Here is a 20454-nt window from a genome sequence, read left to right on the forward strand (position 1 = left end):
AACTTACTAATCAAGTTCTACAATATTTTCTAAACTAAAATTGGAGGTATTTTTCAAGTAATTGATTGATCACCAACATAAATAAAAATCTATATGGTGGTTATCTATTAATCCCATAAGCCCTTTCTTTACACATACATGTCCTATTAATACATGTTCTTTATTTTAAGTTTTGTTAAATACAAATTATTATATTTCATAGCATTTTTCATGAAGTAGGAAAGAAACAATATTCTGAACTTTATTTCCCTAGAAATATTTTTGTAAGTAATAGGTGCAAACTATGATGCTAGTATTTGTGGAAAATGAAGTTCATTGATTATTTTGTTCTTTATAAAGTCCTAGTATATAAGGTTCCATAGAAATTTCACTTTAGAATGCTTTGCAATCAGGTGTATGGTATTAACTAGCCAACACTAAGCAAAGAAAGATTGCTTCCTTGGATGATACTGAGTATCAGTTACTCAAGGAAGTATTTTTATGGTTTTCTGGAATGATTTTCTATTGGCTCTTAAACTTTCTCTTATGTCTGACTTAATTTCTCTTAATGATTATGATTTTTAAAAAACTGTCATGGCTTACCTTAATATTTCATTATACAAATAGACTATACAAGACCTTCAATAAAAAGGTAAATTATGGAAAATATCAAAGAAAACATTCATTACTTTACTATTTAAGATCTGGATTAATTTTTTTTCTTTGCAAGATGCATATTGGATTTGCAATTTGTATACATAAACTTACTCTACATATTACAGTTTATATATACTAGTTTAATTACATTACATTATTATTGATAATATCATATGAATTATTTGCTGTCATTAAACAGAGGTCTTCTGCCATAATTAAATGAAAACAAGGTAAAAGCATAACATTTTTGCTTGGAATATCAGTGACAGTTTTACTTGTTAAGAGTTAAATTTTTGTTATCTAAAAAAAATATACCCTGTGAAATTTGCTTTGCGATTGATTTTAATTATGTTGATTCTACGGGTTCTAAAAATGAGTTACTACAGTATTCCACTCTAATATCCTTTAGCTTAACATCCTTTAAAAAACTTATTGACATTTATGGCAAAATCACTGATCTTTGCCCAGTTCTTTTCTTCAACATTACAAATTGCAAGATTGTAAACGAATTATAAAAAAATGTACCATTGTACAGAGAGAAATCTATTATGTGAAAAAAGTAAAAATAACCGTCTTTAATCATCTGAATTAATTTCATACATAACTGTAGTTTTTCTCATTTGGTGGTGGAGATTTAAATTATTAGCCATAAATAATTGGTAGAAAGAAAGAAATACATGTGTTGATAGTGTCCTATTGACTATTGATCATGTCACTTTCATGATTCTGAACTTCCCTCTTAAAATTCTTTCCTGATAAATAAATATTTCTCTTTGGGGGCTGGTCTAAACCAATGAGAATGGGACTAGTTCTTCTCCATCCACTGCCATGATTCCTGAAACATTGACAGTGTTCAGTCCATCAGTGTTTCATACATGAATGCTGTAAGAAGACAAATTTTTCTTCAAAGAGAAAATATAAACTCTAATTTGAATTCTAACTTTAGAGTTTCTCATTGTACCTTCCATGTACTATGGAAAAAAATAATCCTAAGGCTAGTCTACCTTTAAAAAGAAAACCTAGAGCTTTGGCTATTTGAAGCCAAAAGTAGGATTCAATTTGGACAATAAATGGACATTTTGAGAGGACTATAATCTCAGCTATTTGCATCATTAGCAATTATTCCAAGCCTATGAAGGCTCTTAGAATAAAAAGAATTATAGTGGAATCAAATATATATATATATGAAATAAAAGATTGGAGACCCTTGAGGAATATGAATTAACAGTAAACAAAAAAAAAAGGAGGCTGTCTCCAATATTACTGCAACAGACTTCTCTCTCCTTCCACCCACTGCCTAAACTTGAATATTGCATTTAAGTTAGGATGTAGCATGAGCTATGATTATGTTGGGATTGAAAGGATTTAGGTTCATCATTAGAAACTCAAAAGCAACAGAAGAAAAATTTAATCCTATTGACTTTGGCCTCTGAGTAATGTTTGGAGGAGAAACTGGCATTAGCATGCATCCTTTATTGGAGTCTTTTATAGATTTATAATCCAATGTTGTTTTTTCTTTAAGCTGGATCCTAGTAAAGATGATATAAACTGAAAACTCAAAATACTTAGATTAAAACAAAACTAACTAAAAAAACCTCAAGAACAAATATGTAAATTGCAGTTTAGAGGAAAACTACAGAAAAAAAAACTTGATTTGCATAATGCTTTTATTTCCATGTATGGAGACATAATTAAATTCTTGATTTCTTTCTCTGTAGACAAAGGGAACCAACATTCTTGAACAGATAATTGTTCCAAATACTTTTCTAAGTGATGCATAGAGTATCTAACTTAAATCTTGTGAGATAAGGAAATACACTACCCTTAAATTGCCCACCTGCCTAGATTTGGATTTTATTTTAGATAGCGTAAGTGGAGAGAACACTGATTTGGAGAATGTGGCACTATTTGTCTTCAAAAATCCACCCCCCACCCCAATTGCAAGACAATTTATGATGTAGGTCATATCTGGTCTTCCATCCTATCTGTAAATAGCAAAACTCAGAAAGGCATTCCATCCTTAGATCTAGGTTTAAAAGGACTATTTCTGTTAAAGGTCGCCAAGAAGTGCCACGTCCTCTCCCTTGTCATAAGAGATAACATGATAACATCCTTTAACACAATAATGATTTACTGCATATCTGTTTCCTAAAATTGTCTCATTGTTACCTGTAAAGCAATGCACACCACTGTCTATGACAATTCTCAATCTAGCTTCAGGTGTAAAACTACACCTGTTGCATGACTGTAGAGGAGGTGGAATGGAAAACTTCCTGTGTATTCATGATGGCCAATAAAATGGAAGGAAACAACAAAGCCACGAGACACATAGCCATTTTTTAATAGAGTTTACATTTAGGCAAAGTATGGCAAGAAGTATGGCATTTTTGAATAACTCCTATATATAGGATTGTCCCTCGGTATCATCAATTTAATTCAAAAGCTTCTCATTAGTATGCCTTAAAAAAAGAAAAGAACAATGTCTTATGTCCTTCATTTAAAATTCATCTCTGAATTCTCAGCAACAAACACTGTGCCTGCCATATAGCAGGTAATTGCAAATCGTTTGCTGAATTAATGAAGACATGAAGAAATACAGAGAAAATTGCTTGCTTTTTTTTAATAAATGGTAAATTTGTTAGAATGCTGCTAAGAAACGATTTACAATGATTTATTTAAAGGTATGGGATTACAGCTATAAAACTATTCCATATCCTTCCACAAATGTTTCTTGGAATTGTGATCTTCTCTTTGGTGTTACTACTTACATCAAATGACCACTGATCAGATAAACCATTCACCCCTTTATGTAATGCATTACAGCGCACCATAGTGACAGACACTGCAGATCTTGTTGTAAATAACACAGACCCAAACTCGCATTCACCGAGCGTGAAATGCAGTGACTTATGATTCCTGTCAGTCTGCTCCATATTCACTGTCCACCCTCTCTACCTTGCTCTCTGATCTGTGTCACTTCAAGATGTGTCTGTGTCCTCTGGATGGATCAGTCAACTGAATGCCCCAGCAAGCAGATCAGATGGAGCACCAAAATGTGACAGCACGGCTTCTACTAAGCCCTGGATTACTGCATTATCCTCTCCAGTCACACCTTGAATTCTGTTCCTACGCACAGTCTCTTTCCTGAAGGGACCTACCATGTATACAATATATCATACAGGCTGAGCGCTTAATTCCCATAACAAAACTTTGTGATTATATTTCAGGTACTATTTGTCTATTTTCACAGATGAAAAACTGAAGGCCAAGGATGTTATATAACGTACCAGGTTTACAACTTTAACCTGGACTTGAATACAAAGAGGTCTAATTCTCAGACTATGTTCTTTACCCCTGTGCTAGAGTGCTTCCAGTGAAAATTGCTTCTTAAATGAATAATGAAATTGCTTTGTGAACTCAAACTTTTTTCACAAAAGCCTTAGGTTAGTTTTGGTCATGATAGAATAGATAGTAATTAATAATATTCATAAATAACAAATAAATTATAAAGTCAATTATACAGCAAATTGATAGGTATAACTCAAAGAATTATATATTTATTTTTATGCTCCACTAGCAACCACAAAATATTTAATAGTTATCCCAGTTTTATAATTAATACAAAGATAATATCAAGATACAAAATTATATTTAAATCTGTATCCATATACTTCAAATGCAGAAGGAAAGAAGGAAAGAAAGAAAGAAAGAAAGAAAGAAAAAAGAAAGAGAGAGAGAAAGGAAGAAAGAAAAAGAAAGAAAACAACTTCATTTTCTGGAAGTAGTTTTTACTGAAAAGAAATTAACAAAATATAGTCCATGAAAGAATTCAATGTTGCCCCTTTTCAAAGGCTAAACCTTAAAGATAAATATAATTACAAGTTTGAAATATAGAGCCATCATTATTTTTTAAATATATCCTAACCGTCTTTTAACATATTCACAAATGTAAGAAGGCTAAACCACTTGTTTCCTTCATAAACAAAGAAGGAATATAATTATCCATTAATTTATCTACAGCAAGAGACTGTGATTTGAAACTGGTGTAAAGATACATGCCAGGACTTCCAAACTCAGAAGAAGGGAACAACAGAATGGCAAACACTTCATAAAAGTCCACTGATTTGGGCCACTTATCACAGATATTTAACTAGAAGAGGAATTCCCTCAAGGTGTGACCTCATAAAGGCTGATACATAATGACATTGAAAATTACATTTTACTTAGTTTTAAAGTAATTTGACTTCACATATCAAACATGAAACCTGCTTTCTAAAGTTTTATGTCACTTGCTATAGAATTTAAAAAAAAATCCTATCAACTCTTTCTTCATCTCTTATAAAAGGATGCTGAACATTCAGACTGAATTACTTGCATAAAAGTTTTAATTCCCAAACCAATCCAAACAAAAATTCATTTTTCAATAGAAAGACATGTAAAGAAGAAAATAAAATTATAGCTATTTTTAAGACACATTTTCTATTGTATCTTAAAGAATTACATTGACTATAAATGAATAATTTCTAATAATGTCTTTTATGAGTGGCTCTTCTTAATCTGGGAATTTAGCAATTAAAAAATCTTAGTTATTACAATTTGGTGTGAATTATAGGACACCACAACCTTTGTCAACTACTTATAAAGGTACTTTATCAAAAGTAGAAGCAAAAAACAGTTGTTTTTAAAAACTGAGAAACATACTGGGCATTCATACTTAAAGTTTAATCACCACTTAGGTGGAGCTATATGCAATTACTTTTAAAAACCATCTCCATACACAATATATTGCATATAATTAATTCAATGAACTATCAAGGCTATAAAGTGTAAATAAGAAAGAAAAGATATCATTAAAAACCTCAGCTATGGTCTAAAAGTTAACTAAGCAAAGTGATCCAGTGAACAAACCTAATTAAAATGCCTGATACAAACAAAGCTTAGACGAAAAGCACTAAAAACAATTGAATACTTATTTTATTAATCTAATGAATCATGTATCATATCATTACAACTTTGTATATATCATTAATTTCATTCCTTTCACTTAAGCCTTTTATTGGGATTACTTCAGTTATTAGTTGGTCTAATGTATTGGTTACCTCTAAATCTCACTCTACAATCTCTTCTTATCTTGTTGCATAAACCCTTGCGTGTTATTCAAATTGCTTCATTTATTATGATAGCTTCCCCATGTAAATTGTGCTGACTGCTCGCCCTTGCACAGTCCTCATTAGACTAATGAAAACCTTCAAACGAAAAAACTAAACAACCTGCCAAATAAAGGTCTGAGGTTATTATGAAAATTACAACTCTGGGAGCTGGAAGAAGCTCTATTCATTAATTCATGCTCAGCAAATTGCTAACTAATTTAGTTGCACTCCTCTGCATTAATGGATTATTTTATAAAAATGTTTTCTACAGCCCAAGACCTTTGGTGCATGCTTTTGAGAGGCTTGAATTCTAATCAACCTTAACAGTAAATTAGGAATGTAATATCTAAATAATAATTGGGATGGCATATGGAGGAAAATAGTGTTTAAAATCCCATGAAAGGTGCTTTTGGTTTTCAGCTTCATTTGTCAATTTCACAGTAGTTAAAACAATTGTACTTGTTTAATATTCTGAAACTGTAGCATAAGATACTAGCGACAATGGTAATGTAAAAATTTAAGGAAAGTTTAAAATATAGCTTCTACTGGAACAAAACAGATTTTCATATGCTGAAGTTATCACACAAATTTCTAGGAATAGTTTGCCAAAAGGCACAAGAATAAGTGGTAATAGATAAGGAAAAGTCAGAGGAAAACATCATACCCAGTTCTCCAGAATGGGTGGGCAATATCTCTTTTAAAATATGTTCAAAATACTATCAGGTTTTTATGCATTTAAACATAATAGCCATGAGTTCCATATTGACCTTTCATCTAATGTGTTATATAAACTCCTCCAAATTAGTTCCCATATCTTTAAGATTTACCTGAGCTTTGCTGTCACCTTACAGGTCCTGCAAACAAGGCTGAATGATGTGTTAAATCATTCCATCAAGTTGATGGAGGAATTCAAACTGCTTCAAGCACAAGAGACAAGGGGGCTATTACTTTGCTTCTTAACTCATAACATAGCATTCAAAGTAGTATCACTCCCTCATCTATCAAATGAAGATAAAGCCCTGTGTGTTTGCCCATGTGCAGGGGCACACATAAGCACATGTAAGAATATTAAAAAGGTTCAATAAAAGCAGACTGTGAATATTAGGCAAGATTGGAAATATTTTTAAATGTCATTTTTTTTCTTTTTTTATTAAGCTCTTTAGAAGAAATTCTAATTTACATCTCAGAATAGAAAAATGTTCAAAAGTATTAGGTTGAAACATATGAGATTGTAGATATCTCCTGTTTTGTTCTACAAAAACAACATCACACGAAGCTTATCTGCAGAAACTGGCATTTATATTTTGCTATCAGTTTAGATAAAAAAGATTAAGAAAGCTCTCTGAGTCACTGAACTTTTAATGGCCTATTTTTTTGTACATTTCTTAATATGTCTAATCAGGGAAGAAAGGACAGTGTTTTGTAGTTCTTTTAGAAACATACATATTTGCCCATGTATGAAATAAAAATATACAAAAGAAAAATTGTTTTAGCTTCACTAAAAAATATAGGATATAATATTTCCAAAATGAAGTTTGAAGTTGAGCTAATTCTCAAATAAACATACAGAAGAATGTACACATTCCCTTTAGATCACTTCTACACCAGAATATGTAAAATTTCAACTTGAAACTAGAAAAAATAGAAATCCATGGTTTAAGCAATATGCAAATAAATTTCAAAATTAAAAATTAGAGATAATCAATTCATTAAGTCAATAAACATCTTAAATGAAGGGAATAAAATAATTTATAATAATTCATAAATAAATCATTACATGAAGCAAATTTGTATGTGGAGCTAATATGTTAATCTACTAGTAATTTACTCCTACCTCACTTTTAATGCTATAAAAATATTAGCTATTGGCATGACTACATAAAAATATTTCTTAAACAGTGAGGAAGTGAGTCATTCTGTGCCTATCAAAAAAGCTCAAAAAAATAAAGCTGAATAAGTGGAATAACTAATAGTCTATTCTCTTTTTTCCATGGGGAAAAGACATTTCATCTGACTAAGTAAAAGTAAAACTATTACAGTAAGTAAAATTATTATAAATGTATATTATTATTTATAATGTATCCAAAACTAAATACTCGCTAATAGCATTTAGTTCATGAAAATTATCAGCAGTGGTAACATGATTCAACTTTCTAAGTGTCCAAAAAAGTTTTTAAAACCTAAAGTTATGGATGTCCTGGAGAAGCAACTGACATCTTCGGCATCAATAAATGGCCCTATTTCTTTTAGTAATGTTCATATTAATTACATAATAATAAATTCCTGGAAAATGTAAACTTTAGGTAACATTGAGGTAGTTCATTTTATAAGTGGCTCACATATAGTGTGCTAACATTACCAAAATATAGAAATTTCTAAAGAAAAGCGTTTTTCACTCTGTGTACATCTATATAGTCACATGAGATACTAACAGGTTCAGATTTTTGATATATGTGTGTATGATATTTACTATAAATTAATTTGTGTAATGTTAATCTAGAATTGAAAAAAGGAAGTCATTTTTGAAGACAATCCTAAAAGTAGAATTTTTAAACGAGAAATGTGCAAAAGGAAATATATTTCAAAAAAATTATTTCCACAAATAGGAAAAAAGTGATGGCAGTCATTTAAGAAAGATGTTTTGTAGGAAAGTGGTCCACAAGGTTGGATGCTAAGAATAAAGCATTAATAAGAGGGTATCCCAATATGGCCAGTTTGCTAACTACTTTATTGCCTTTAGTGCTTTGTCCTCAAATTCAGAATACCAAAATGAGAACCTTCCATACAAGTCTATTAACCATTGGAAATATTGGGCACTGCCAAGGAAGAATATGTGACAAAAGAAATGTTTCATGGCCTGAAGCAAATCCTCTGTATTTCCTGCCTCATCTTAAATTATTGCTGCTTCTAAAATGGCAAGAGATACAAACTATTATATATGGAATAATCTACAAGGATATATTGTACAACACAGGGAATATAGCCAATATTTTATAATAACTATAAATGGAGTATAACTTAAAATTGTGAATCACTATATTGTACACCTGTAACATAATATTGTACATCAACTATACTTCAATAAAAATATATATAATTAGAAAAAATGAAAAATAAAAAATAAAATGTCAGGAGTCACCAATGAAAGTTGTCATATTTTTTATGAAAACAAAGGGAAAAGCCTCAACCATAGGGAAAATTAGAATATACATGAAGAAAAATTCTGTGCAACTGTAGCAGCAAAAGAAGAAGGGAAGTTTTGTATTTCATATGGTTTATTTCACATATCTGACATTCAGTAAATTTTGATTATATCATTTTGGTTTATTTAGTCCAAGACTGAAATACACTAACATAAATTAGGTATTCAGTACTTAGCTCTAATTATAAATGCGCACATTTTCTATAATTGGAAAAAAGCTGATACTGTAGCATACAGTATCATATCTGTAGCATACATTTGATTTTTGGTTAGCAAAAAATTAGATAAATTCCATAATAACAAAAATGTGCATGTGAAACTACGTGCAAGGTATAAAACATGCTCAAAAATGTGTTGGAAATAGCAGCAATTAAAGCAATTTTAGAAAAACCAGGGAAAAAATTATGCATAAGAGAAGTAACACTGTAAATAAGCACCAAGAGATAGATTTTGTGGGGATAAAGAGAGAAGTGCAGCATAAAGAAACAGGGAGCCTATTTATATAATTTAAATGCCAGGCATATATTCAGAGAAAACTCTAATTTGAAAATATACATGCACCCCAATGTTCATAGAATACCCAAGTCATGGAAGCAACCTAAGTGTCCATTGACAGATAAATGGATAAAGAAGATGTGGTACATATATACAATGGAATATTGCTCAGCCATAAAGAAGAATAAAATAATGCCATTTACAGCAACATGGATGGACCTAGAGATTATCATACTAAGTGAAGTAAGACAGAAAGACAAATATCATGTGATATCTCTTATATGTGGAATCTAAAAAAAAAAAAAAGATACAAATGAGCTTATTTACAAAACAGAAACAGACTCACAGGCATAGAAAAAAACTCATGGTTACCAAAGGGGAAAGGGTAGGGGGAGGGATAAATTAGGAGTTTGGGATTAACATTTACACACTTCTTTATATAAAATAGATAAACAAAAGGGTCCTACTGTATAGGACAGGAAACTATACTCAATATCATATAATAACCCTATATTGGAAAAGAATCTGAGAAATAATATATTATATATATACATACATATACATATGTAATTCTTTCATTGTTTCATATATATAAAGCTGAATCACTTTTGCTGTACACCAGAAACTAACACAACATTGTAAATCAACTATACTTCAATTAAAAAAAAAGAAAATGTCAATTAGTACTGCCTATTCCACTAAATTTAGACTGAGGGTAAAAATCAGCAATGTTTTTAAAATCCAGAAAGCTCTAGAGAACTTGCAGTATGTTTGGAAAAGTTAAAAGACATAAAATTGGTTTTGAGGCTATGAGCTGTATCATAGATTTCCTCAGCACATATCCTTGACAAACTCCTAATTTTAGTCAAAGTTCATACTATTAAAATCATTTCTCCTTACACTTGGGATGCTTGAAACAATATTATATGTCTATTACTTCTTGATACACTAACTTGTTTTTCATATTTATATTTTGAATGTACTTTAATTAAACTCTTCCTGGGTTCAAAAACCCATTAGAGTGTTTTTATTTTAAAAACTAAGTAGCAAATTTACTCAGCACTTAGTACTTCTGAGTTGTAACACCTGTAAAGCCACTGGTCCTTCAACTAATAGTGACGTAAATATTCTAATAAAGTCAATAGCTTTTTAATATTAAGAAGATTTTAAAATGCTTAAAAGTTACTGGTGATTAAGATTTTAGACCACAGTGATTCTCAGCATACAAACTAATTTTGGTATCTCTTTTTTTTTTTTTTTTTTTTTGCGGTACGCGGGCCTCTCACTGCTGTGGCCTCTCCCGTTGCGGAGCACACGCTCCGGACACGCAGGCTCAGCGGCCATGGCTCACGGGCCCAGCCGCTCCGCGGCATGTGGGATCTTCCCGGACCGGGGTACGAACCCCTGTCCCCTGCATCGGCAGGCGGACTCTCAACCGCTGCGCCACCAGGGAAGCCCATCAATGTTTTCTTAAGAATTGTTATCTTTTGAATGATTTAAAGTGGTCGGCAGCAAATTACATTTAAGAAGTTCAAGCCTAAAATGACACAAACATGTAATTAATTTCTCTACAAATGTCTCTAAATGAAGTCACTTGTTTTAATACAGATATGTGTAGTAAGAAATTTACAGGGCAAGTATGCAGCACATGATAAATGTAGTCATGAAAGAAAACAATTTTTAATTTAGTAGACCCTATCAATCTAGAAAGCCTATGAATATTTACTATTAATTCAGTATGCTGAAAAATACATAAAAGAGAGTACATAAAAGAGATGAGCATCATATAATAAAATTCTTACTGTAAGAGTATCAAAATCTATTACAATGTCCACGATTCCATAACTACATTTGAAATTATGAGTTTAAAGGTAGTTTCACATTTCTAGGGAGAATATTAAAAACTTACTTTCCTTTATAAAATATACATTAAAATATTGAAAAACTGTTGGGATATGATCAAGGTCTTTATTCTGACAGCAAAACCATTTAAAAAACTTAAGATGTGATAAGAAGTACCATTAGTGATATAGAAAGTTTTTGTGTATATTCCTGGCCAGAACATTCTACTGTTTCATATAAATGTATGTTCTAAAGGTTATGAAATTCCACCTTTTGCCTTTCATCATCACAGTTATTTTAACTTTCACCATCTCTTAGAATCTTCTAGTAATTTAGCACAGATCAATATGCATTCATAGATTGTCTAGTCTGTTTAAAGCAAATGTAATACACACATGACTCCAAGGCGTATACAGTCTAGTACTGGAAGCAGACCAATGAAAAAATAACTTCCAAATAACAAGGAAAATGTTGTAATGAAGATTTGGAGGGCAGGCACACAGGAACACCAGCAGTGGGATCCCTATATCAACCTAGTATGGTATCTCAGGAAAGGCTCTATGATGGCAAAGTTAAAATAGTAGTAACAAATAGATGATGGGTATATAGACAGATGATGGGCAGATAGGCAGACAGAACTGAAGACTCACGGAAAAAGAAAGTTACAAAAATTATAGTCAACTCAACTTGAAACATGAGAGTGTAGAAAGCTCCCACCAAAAATTCCAGTGAGATTCATTATTCCAATCATATTATTGGTCATTTCTTTGGTGGTCTCTTCACTACCACCTCCAGGCTTTTATATTTCACTCCCAACCTTTTTTCACCAAGGTTCTGCAAGAGAACTAAACCCTAATATCCTGACAACCACTGTATATCATAAAACTTCTCTCTTATGCATTTCAAGTGAAACTAGCTATGTAGCATCTATGGGAAAACTGAGAAATGAATCACTAAAATCATTTTCTATAGGGCTTCATTCTTTCATAGAACCCTAGTGGAGAATGGCTACTTAACCCAAATAATGAATTTTTATATTTCAATATTCTTACTTAAAACTTAAATCATCTATGCAGTTTTATATTTTATTACTATAAAAATTTCCAGAATATTTCCTCAAATTTGTTTTTGATTAAATATAAAAGGTATATGTCAAAAGATACATAGGCATTATATATTTTTCTTCATTTTTGAAGAAGAACTCACAGAAAATTAGAATTAGACATTTAGAGGCAATCTTGTTCACTGATGCACTTGTATATGTTCCACCCAGCTTTGTGATAATATTTGAAAGCGAATTTTAAAATAAATAATTAGGAAGTTGCCTTAATGCTGCTCTCAAATATGCCTAGATTTTGACATGTTAGCACCTAGAAAAGATTACCATTTTCTTATTAATTGCATAATGCCGATAATTTAATTTATAGAAATGCAGTGTTCTTTCTTCCGAAGGACTCAGCAGAGCTGTTTTCATGTTGAATAGAAAAATGTTTATGTAAGCAATTTTACTTTTTGTGAATAGTCATTTTCGAGGAAAAATGGTTGGTCCACCTAAACTCAGTCTTTCTCCAATCATGTCATTCTGATTATCTAAATAGCCAATTTTACTTATCTTCCTTTTTGACAGCCAATGAATTGTACCTTTTGTATAATTATGTTTTCCAAAGAAACAATCCTTTTCATAACGTTGATTACTTGATATTCATGTCAAAAAAGACAGTCAAAGTATCCAGTCTATATTATTAATAAAATTTGAAAATATTAAATTAAGATGAAAAAGATATGGCAGGGCTGCAGTGGTCCCAATTTAAATTTACCATTTGAAAACATTAATTTGCATCCAATAGCATAAATTTCCAACATGCATGTAAAATAATATTTCAATTCTCCATGAAAGTATTTCATGAAATAAGGCATGAAAAGACAAATTTTTGCCTGTGAAAATGAGTTAGGCTGGTACAAATAAAATATAAATAGGAAACTCTCACAGCTTTGCACAATCTTGGCTTTGTTATTTGTTGCATACACTTTAGAAACAACTACTAGTACATTGGTTGATAAGATTCACTATATTTCTTGGTTGATCAAATGACCATGTGTCTTTTAATCCAAAAAATAATCATAATAATCCTTTGTATATTGTCCTTGCTCTATTATGCTAAGTAAAATGACAATTGACCCTAAAAGCACAAAGAACAACTATAGTCCTTGAGGAACTCAGAGATAACAATTAAAACAAACAATTCTCTTTTTTTAAACGTACTGGAAAATAAATGAACATTTACCTGTTGTTTAAGATAAATATGTCTCATTCATATTTCTTTTTTGTTGAATAGGCATTTTACTTAATATTATAGGTTTTTAAAATGTTTATATGCCATCTTCTAATATAATCTAGAAATATACGTTGTTCTATGATTAAAACGTAGTTCATATGTTGAGCAGGAAAAACAAGACCTTATAATCATATATTACCTTTTTCAATATGCATCCTTTTCGACTCATGTCCCATGTCATGACCAGCCAAATCTCCCTCTTTGGGCCCAGGGAGTACGTTTGGTGATAAACCCATCAGCATCTGGTTCATGGACAAACCATTCTGATGGACAGCTGTCAAGTCAGAAACAAAATAATAAAGACTAAAACACCATAATATACAATATTCAAATAACTTATTTAAATTCTTTTGGACTCAGAAATAAATATAATACCATGGTGTAACTTTAAAATTATAATCTATCTCTAAGTTGAACACTGTGAGAACTGATAACTATGATAATTTTTGAGAACAAGCAGAAATGTATTGAAAATGAAACTGCTTTATCTTATTTTTATTTCACATAAAATATGTATATTTTCTCATGTCTGGAATACTTTTGAATGGCCATACCCCTATAACCATTACAAATGAAATATTCAAGCTTTATCTAGTGTATCACATTCTCTCCTTAGCATATAACCTTCCTTAACTCTGCAAAAACTGCAACCTTAACGTTAGAACACTCTTTAATACTATAAAGTTAAAACATAATTTAAAAAAAATTCTAGTGGCATGAGAAGGCAAATAGTGTTTTCAACAAGTTAAGGCACTGACGTAGCTGTTTCAAGAGTCCTATTCTAGTCAATAAAACACGAAGTTTCACAGATATCAAAGTACTTCTTTAAAAATTGGGATTTGAACTCAAATTTAAAAATAAAAGAGCCCAATTAATACCTATTAAATGGTTGAATGATTAAAAACAATAATTTCTTTCTTGAACTATTAAGAGTAACCTGTCACTACTGAAATGATAAAGCAGATGATCAAATACCCTTATGATCACAATCCAGTCAATAAATTTCTTAATAAATTGCCCATGAAAATCTTGGTTTTGTGCAAAAATTTTGAAGAAAAATCATTCCATAAAACCTTACTTTCACTGCAAAAAGTATAGTTTTAAAAAGTGTATAAAATAATATATAAGACTATGTTAGGAATTACCATTTGGAAATCACCATAGTAATAATTGTTTCAGGGAAGAATCTTCAATGAACAATTGTGAAAGTAGTGAAGTGAAAGTTTGATGAAGAATAGAACATTTACATAATGTTAAGATATCTCCTCACAAGATACTTATTATCTACAAAGGTTAAAAACAACTTAAAAAGGAACTTTACAAGAGAGAAATCTAGAAGTCAGTCACTAACTCAGCCAAGTGATGGTTATCACAAGTATTGGCAAAATATCATATATCTTCTGAAATCATGCACTGAGAAGGACACACTATCATGTCTGTGTCATTCCTGCCAAAAATACATAACTTAAGTCAAATTATGAGAAAACATCAAAAAATTCCAACCTGAGGGACATTCTATAAAATAAATGGTATGCATTCTCCAAAAATGTCAAGGTACTGAAAGATAAAAAAGATTAAGGAACCATTTCAGATTTAAAAGGATTAAGGGCACATAACAAGTAATTTCAACATGTGATCCAGGATTGGATTTTGGACCAGGAAAGAAAAATCTCTTATTATTAAAAATATTAGTCAGGAAAAAAAGGAAAAAATAATAGTGGGAAAGCTGGTGAAATTTGAATAAGGTGTGCAGCTTATAGAATAGTATGATAATAGTCTTAATTTCCTGATTTTAACCACTATTCTGTGGTTATGTAAGGGAAATTCCTTGTTTGTACAAAATAAACAATGGAGTATTTGAGGTAAAGAAGCACAGTGTCTGTGATAAGGACAATAAGGTGGCATTAGGCTTTTATCAGGTATATCTTTCAGAAAGATCAACTGATTGAGTGAAACTGGATGGTAAATATTTAAGAATTTTTAATTATTTTTGAATTTTTTATGTTAGTCTAAAGTTAAAAATAAATATGCATACATTTGCACATGTATGTGTGTATATGCATATATGTGTACACGTGTGTGTACATGTGTCAATATTTCCATTTGGACAATTATGGTAGTCCATGCATACAAAAGTAATTACTTTGTTTCTATCAAGAATTTTAAAATATGATTAGTAAAACAAAGACTGTATATCAAAACTCTCAAATCTTTCCCTATTTGTCTGTATTTCTGATTAAGTATTATGAAAAAAATATAATTTTCTTTTCTAGGACAGCTCCTTTCCATGATACCTTAAAAAGCATTAGACATGAAACCAAATATTCATCATTAAATTTCTGATTCTAACGACAGCATGGCACAAAGGCATATCGAAAATATTTTATTTGAAAAATGCTTTGAAGTAGTGTTAACTGAGGTTTACCAGCCCCAGAAATATAATTGATTTGGCAATGATTATCAAGTGCTATATCCATTTTTATTAATAAACAGTAATAATCATCTCTTACAAACTTAGGGAAATATAAACAGGCTAAATAAAGTATACATATTTAGAATTACATTGAATTCTATGTAATTGTCAATGATTGACTATTTTAAAAATAATTTTATTACATACAATTTGACCAATATTTATGTTATCCGCCTCCACAGTATCTATATTGAGGATATGCAAACTTTCCTTTATAGCTTATAAAGACACTTTCTAAGAAATGCTTTTTTCTATTATGAAGATATTCTCAACAACCAAATAACTTCAATAAATTTTGTGTAATTAAATGAAGTTTATGCTATAAGCATGATTTCCTAAAATAATAACTAAAGTCTGTAAACAATACAGTAAGTATTGGTTTTAGCAACCAAGGTAGTCTGTTAATATGCTCATTTTATTGGTAAATAATATTAGATTATTGTACATACACAAAATAACCAGTTAATTGAATGGTGTATTAACTTTACTCTTAATTTTCTTGGCCATGAGGACCAGGATTAAATATCTGAAAATGTGATCATGAAATAAAATATAACCTTACTTTTTAGAATTTAATAATAATAACATGTGATGATAATATGCATTATTGACTGTTACTAATTCAAATCCTAAAATTTAACCAATTTCACACTCTTCAATCTATTGATCTTCTGAATGACTACAAAATGTTTTAAAAATCAGTTATTTTGAATTCTATTTCTTTTATTCCTCTTTGTGGATGTCTTTGTCAATACAAGGATGAAGTTTAAAAATTACTGAATTTTAAAAAATGGCAGGGATGGGATTGAAGGAACGAAGAGGAATAAACCATAAACAGTATACTTGGACGCTAGGTATTTGAGAGTTGGAGGTGTTTACCTCAGAAACTAATCTAGAAGGTTACTTACTTTCTCTAACTGTTTCATAGATCAAATCTTTATGTGTGGCATCAAAGAGAGGGAGTTTATATCAGAACCTGTTAATGTAGTACCATACCTCATGATATTGCAAACTGGGAGACATAATTTTGAGAGATGGCTATTGCTACAGAGCGTCAGAACATGATACATCTGAGATCTATTTGGAATGAGGGCATTTTGATTAAAAAAGCCAGCTGCACCTAATAAAGTTTAAAATGGTGACAAGTGGAAGTATGACACCTACGGATTCTGTCCGAGGAGCTCTCAGTCCGGGCTGGGGAGCTGGACACGCTGCTGCTGCGGTGTGATGATGGGTGGCTGCCAGGCCTTCGGCCCTCCTCCAGGGAGGGGGCAGGCGAGGGGCTGTCGGGAACACGCTCCTACACCACCATGGTTGGGGGGTGAGGAGGGGGGAGAAAAGAGGTAAATACATTGGACCTTTGCTTAAGGAATGTTGATTTTTCTTAATTCTATAGATACGTGAAGACAAACACATTTTTTCATCAACATTTATTTGGATTAAACGACACCTTTTATCTTGAGAAAAGTCAAAGTAAGGAAAGAATAGAAAGGAAAATGGCTCTATAGGTGAACATCGCTGTGGTAATGGTAAATGTCAATGCCTTCTTTGGATAAAAGGAGAGATCAAAAAAGACATCCAGTTTAGAACCATTAGACAACAAAGAATTAACAGAACAAAGCAGGTTTTAATTCTAGACAATTATTAATTTAAAAAATCTTTAAATAAATTATATTGCTTCAGCAAGTGTCTAGGATCATTTAACACACAGATTATCACCATGACATCATAATAATAATACCAGAGGCATTGTTAACACCTATTTCATTATGGGGCTGCTCTGGATATACTTAGTTACATTTTAAGGCATCATAGAAATCTATTATTATTTAACATTTGAACAATTTTCTTTGATTCTAATAATTTTCAGACTCCTAGCTCCAATGCAACCACACAAATATATTAGGGAAAATTCATGAAATATGTATTAGTTTTATCCCAGGGAAACCTGGTATCATGTTTCCTGATACTGTTCTATGTTAACACTCAGGTCCCACTCCATACCTTCCCCTTTAAGTTTTGCACCTTCCCTGTGAGACCAATGTGCAAATGTATTGTATAACTGTCTCCAATGAGCTATTATAAATAGAGTTACTGATTAAGAAATAAGATACTCATTTGGTAATATTTTCTTCGAGCAACAAGATGTTTATACCTTCAGCTATCAACACACACAGGCCTTGAAGAACAGTCTTTTCAATAATTCATAAATATTTGGAAGTGTACAAATAAACTGATACATAATACATAATAAATAATAAGTAAATTATTCCTGATTAGAGTGCAAAGATGCAAATATGAAAAAAAGCAGACTTTTTAAAAGAAAAAAGTTCTAAAATGGAATCAGCCTGTAGGAGGCTGTTTTCAAAATATCAAAGGCTAATGTAATATGGAAGACACACAAGGCTTTGTACTAACAGAGAAAGAGGGTCATATATGTCTTCAAACTCAAAAGTTCCTTTAAGCCTTGTGATGGGTTGCAATTCTACTTTGAATTAGAATCACCTGGGAAGTTCTTCAACATGCCTATGCCTGGGCTTTACTCCCCAAGATTCTGGCTTACTGAAGGTCATGAGTTGAATTGTGTCCCTCCAAAATGATTGAAGTCCTGACCCCCAATACCTATGAATGTGAGCATTTGGAAATAGGGTCTTTGCAGATGAAATTAGTTACAATGAGGTAATATTAAAGTAGGGTGGGCTCTTCATCCAACATGACAGATGTCTTCACAAGAGGACATTGTGAAGATATTGGAAAAATGTGAAAAATGGAAAAATTGTGAAGAGGGAAAAATGTCATGTGAAGATGAGGTAAAGATCTGAGCTCTGCAGCTGCAAGCCAAGGATTGCCAAGGATTGCCAGCCACCAGGCGAAACTATGGAGATGCAAGGAAGGATTCTACCTAGAATTTCAGAGGGAGCATGGTACTGCTGACATCTTGCTTTTGACTCCAGAAATGTGAGGGTATAAATTTCTGTTGTTTTAAGCCACCCAGTTTGTTGTACTTTCTCACAGCAACCTTATACACTGAGTCTGAAGGGGGGCCCAGAAGCCAGTATTTTTTAATGCTCTCCAGGCGATTTTAATGTATATCCAAGACTGAGCACCACTTGTTTCATACCCTTTTAATTTTTCAGTCCTACACATTGTCAATAAACATCTTCAACAGAGGTTCTATTCTTGAGGATCATGACAAATAAAATGAAAGTAACCCTCAAGATAGCCAAGCCCTCTTCCAAAATCCATACATAAAACTGTTTCTCAATATATATACCATAAAATAAAAAAATAGTCCCAAAAGGAACTTTACAACAAATAATTTGCCAGGTCAAACAATATTGTACCAAAAGGAAAAAAGAAAAATGTCAACTAAATTCTACTCTCAAAAGTTGCAAGACGTATTTTTAAACTCTATGTCTCAACATGCAAAATGAACACAATATTAGTTATTTTTTCCACAATAAATAAATCAAACAAGCTATGCTTCTAAATGGTATAAGTTCTTTCATTCACATGGCAAACAAATGACCTACATTTCTAAAAAACAAACACATATACGATTTAAAAGAGCGGAGAATCCACATCTGGATGCCAAAAGTTACTTCCTATCTTCTAATTATAATTTAAAAGCAGCTGGGATTATAAATCTTTCTTCTTAACATTCACCCCTACCTTAAACTATGAAGCAGCTTCAAACTGTACATTTATTATGTGTTCAGTTTGATGAGTTTTGTCGAGATCTAGACTGTTTCCATAACCCCAGAAAGATTTCTCATGCCCCTTCCCAGCCTATTCCTTCTATCCCCAGAAGCAACGTCTTTCTGAATTCTATCACCAGGGAGTAGTTTGGCTGGTTCTAGAATTTCATAAAAATGGACTCATATAGTACATACTTTTTATGTCTGGATTTTTTTACACAATGAAATGTTTTTTAGATTCATTCAGGTTATCGCATGTATTAATAGTTTATCTTTTTTACTTTTTAATATATTCAATTGCACAAATATCCCACAATTTTTAATTTAAAAATAAGGCAATAAAGTTCACATCAAGTCTTTGCAATCACAAATCAAAGGATAATCTTGGCTTCTGTGCAGCATTCAAAGGCTGGAGTTTGTATCATTTTTGGAATATCTGTGCATTTATTATAGAGTATGGATTTATAAAACTGTATAGAACTCCTTTTTAGTCTGTATAAATGTATTAACAAGCCATGCTATAGTTAACTGCATACATGACCAGATATACATGATATAGAGTCTAACCTTGATTTCTCGAAATTCTGATAAAGAGGTACATAAGTTTGATAAGCTTTAAAGC

General features: G+C 31.5%; 1 protein-coding gene across 5 annotated transcripts in view; it reads right to left on the minus strand.

Moving 5' to 3' along the window:
- The window catches only part of DACH1 (dachshund family transcription factor 1), a gene marked incomplete at both ends in the record, with an annotated part of 411297 nt that overhangs the window by 99308 nt on the left and 291535 nt on the right, over positions 1 to 20454 (minus strand). For 3 of the 5 annotated variants that reach the window (XM_082859599.1, XM_082859598.1, XM_082859597.1), the window contains 2 exons: positions 13801 to 13935; positions 17299 to 17434. The exons of the other annotated variants lie outside the window; for them this stretch is intronic. In XM_082859599.1, the coding sequence (XP_082715725.1) occupies positions 13801 to 13935; positions 17299 to 17434 (271 nt within the window). The remainder of the gene's footprint in view (positions 1 to 13800; positions 13936 to 17298; positions 17435 to 20454) is intronic. 5 annotated transcript variants of the gene reach the window in all.

Source organism: Leucopleurus acutus (assembly GCF_964270905.1).
Source record: "Leucopleurus acutus genome assembly, chromosome: 18".
Taxonomy (NCBI): domain Eukaryota; kingdom Metazoa; phylum Chordata; class Mammalia; order Artiodactyla; family Delphinidae; genus Leucopleurus; species Leucopleurus acutus.